This window comes from Apaloderma vittatum, unplaced genomic scaffold, assembly GCF_000703405.1.
Source record: "Apaloderma vittatum isolate BGI_N311 unplaced genomic scaffold, ASM70340v1 scaffold24489, whole genome shotgun sequence".
Taxonomy (NCBI): domain Eukaryota; kingdom Metazoa; phylum Chordata; class Aves; order Trogoniformes; family Trogonidae; genus Apaloderma; species Apaloderma vittatum.
Window position 1 is genome coordinate 8,084 of NW_009733852.1, and position 1,289 is coordinate 9,372.

General features: G+C 46.4%; 1 protein-coding gene across 1 annotated transcript in view; it reads right to left on the reverse strand.

The window, feature by feature from the left end:
- Positions 1-1,137: 1,137 nt before the first annotated feature.
- Positions 1,138-1,289, reverse strand: part of LOC104278933 (protein Wnt-2) — a gene marked incomplete at its 5' end in the record, with an annotated part of 12,528 nt that continues 12,376 nt past the window's right edge. The window contains one exon of the mRNA XM_009876061.1: positions 1,138-1,289. Within this exon, the coding sequence (XP_009874363.1) occupies positions 1,138-1,289 (152 nt within the window).

Consider the following 1,289-nt stretch of genomic DNA (forward strand, 5'->3'; position numbering starts at 1 on the left):
TGTCTTGTGTGGATCCCAGCCCAGCACATGGACCAGGCGCAACCTGTAACTGCCTCCATCAAAGGCCAAGGTGCCCTTAATCATAGGCCTGAGTTTTTGCAGGAGTCTCATTTGGAAGCTTCCATCTGAATGGAAAGTATAATTTTGAACATGTTTAATAAATTTATTAAATTTAGACGGACATAGAAGTTTAGAGATTCCTTAGAAACCCGCTTATTACTGAGACAAGGTATTTCCTTCTCCATCAGCTTTCTGCAAACGTTTTTCTGCTTATTCAGTAAGTGAAAAATAGGAAACTTTGTCCTTATGTAGTTGAGTGTCCTAAACCCAGCTCTCACTGGGCTGAGAAACAAATCTCTTTAATCCTTCAGATGACAAAAAAACTTAGCAGTTAATATTAATGACCTTTTAAAAGCTTTTAAGGCAAGTTTTCACAAATATATGACACATTTGCTTTGACTTTTTAATAGCTGATGAAAATCTTGTGGTTGATTACATGTCCTGCAGTTTCCACTGGTTTTAGCCATTTCCTGCCTCATGGGAAGCTGCAGCGTGCTAGCAGTGGCTGAGGTGGCCTCAGGTGGCCACCTCACTGCAAACTCTAGTCCACTGGGGATGGGCAAACACATCTCAAGTGAAGCCTTTCACCCAGCCTGGCCTCACATTTTCTCTCACGGAGGAGTCACCAACTGGTGCTCAAACCCTCACCCACTTCATTATCCAGGGCACGGCTGTGACCAGCGCAAGATCCTTTGGTAGATGCTTGAGCAAGCTCAGCCCATGTGGTTGTTGGTGGTGATCTTGTACGAAATGCCCCATCTTTGTGTCCAGCTCTGTTCCTGAAGGCAGGAATGAATTCCCACAAGGAGTCTGGAGGAGAGTTGCATGTTGGGTGGAAGAGTCCCAGCAGAAGTATGTCCTTCCAGAGCTGCATCAGATCATGCGTAGACAACTCTGCAGGAACACTGACATGCAGAAATGGGAAGTAAATGCTCCAGAGTGTGTATTGCTTATTCAGCAGCTTCTGTGCAATGAAAGACAAAGGCAAAACTGGTGTAAAAGTAGAGAAGACCTTGGAATCTGCACAGACCAGGAAGGGCAAAGTCTGTGGTCCTCAAGCATCAGTAGCCCCGTGCATCATGTCCGGGAGATCCAGCCAGTGCTCTTCGGCGCTTTGCAGGTATGAACATCTACCACTTCCAGGCAGTCCTGGCAGCGCACAGCACAGCACCAGTGGAATTTGCACTCGCATTTTGTCATTCTGCTGACACGGGAGGTGTCGTAGCCTC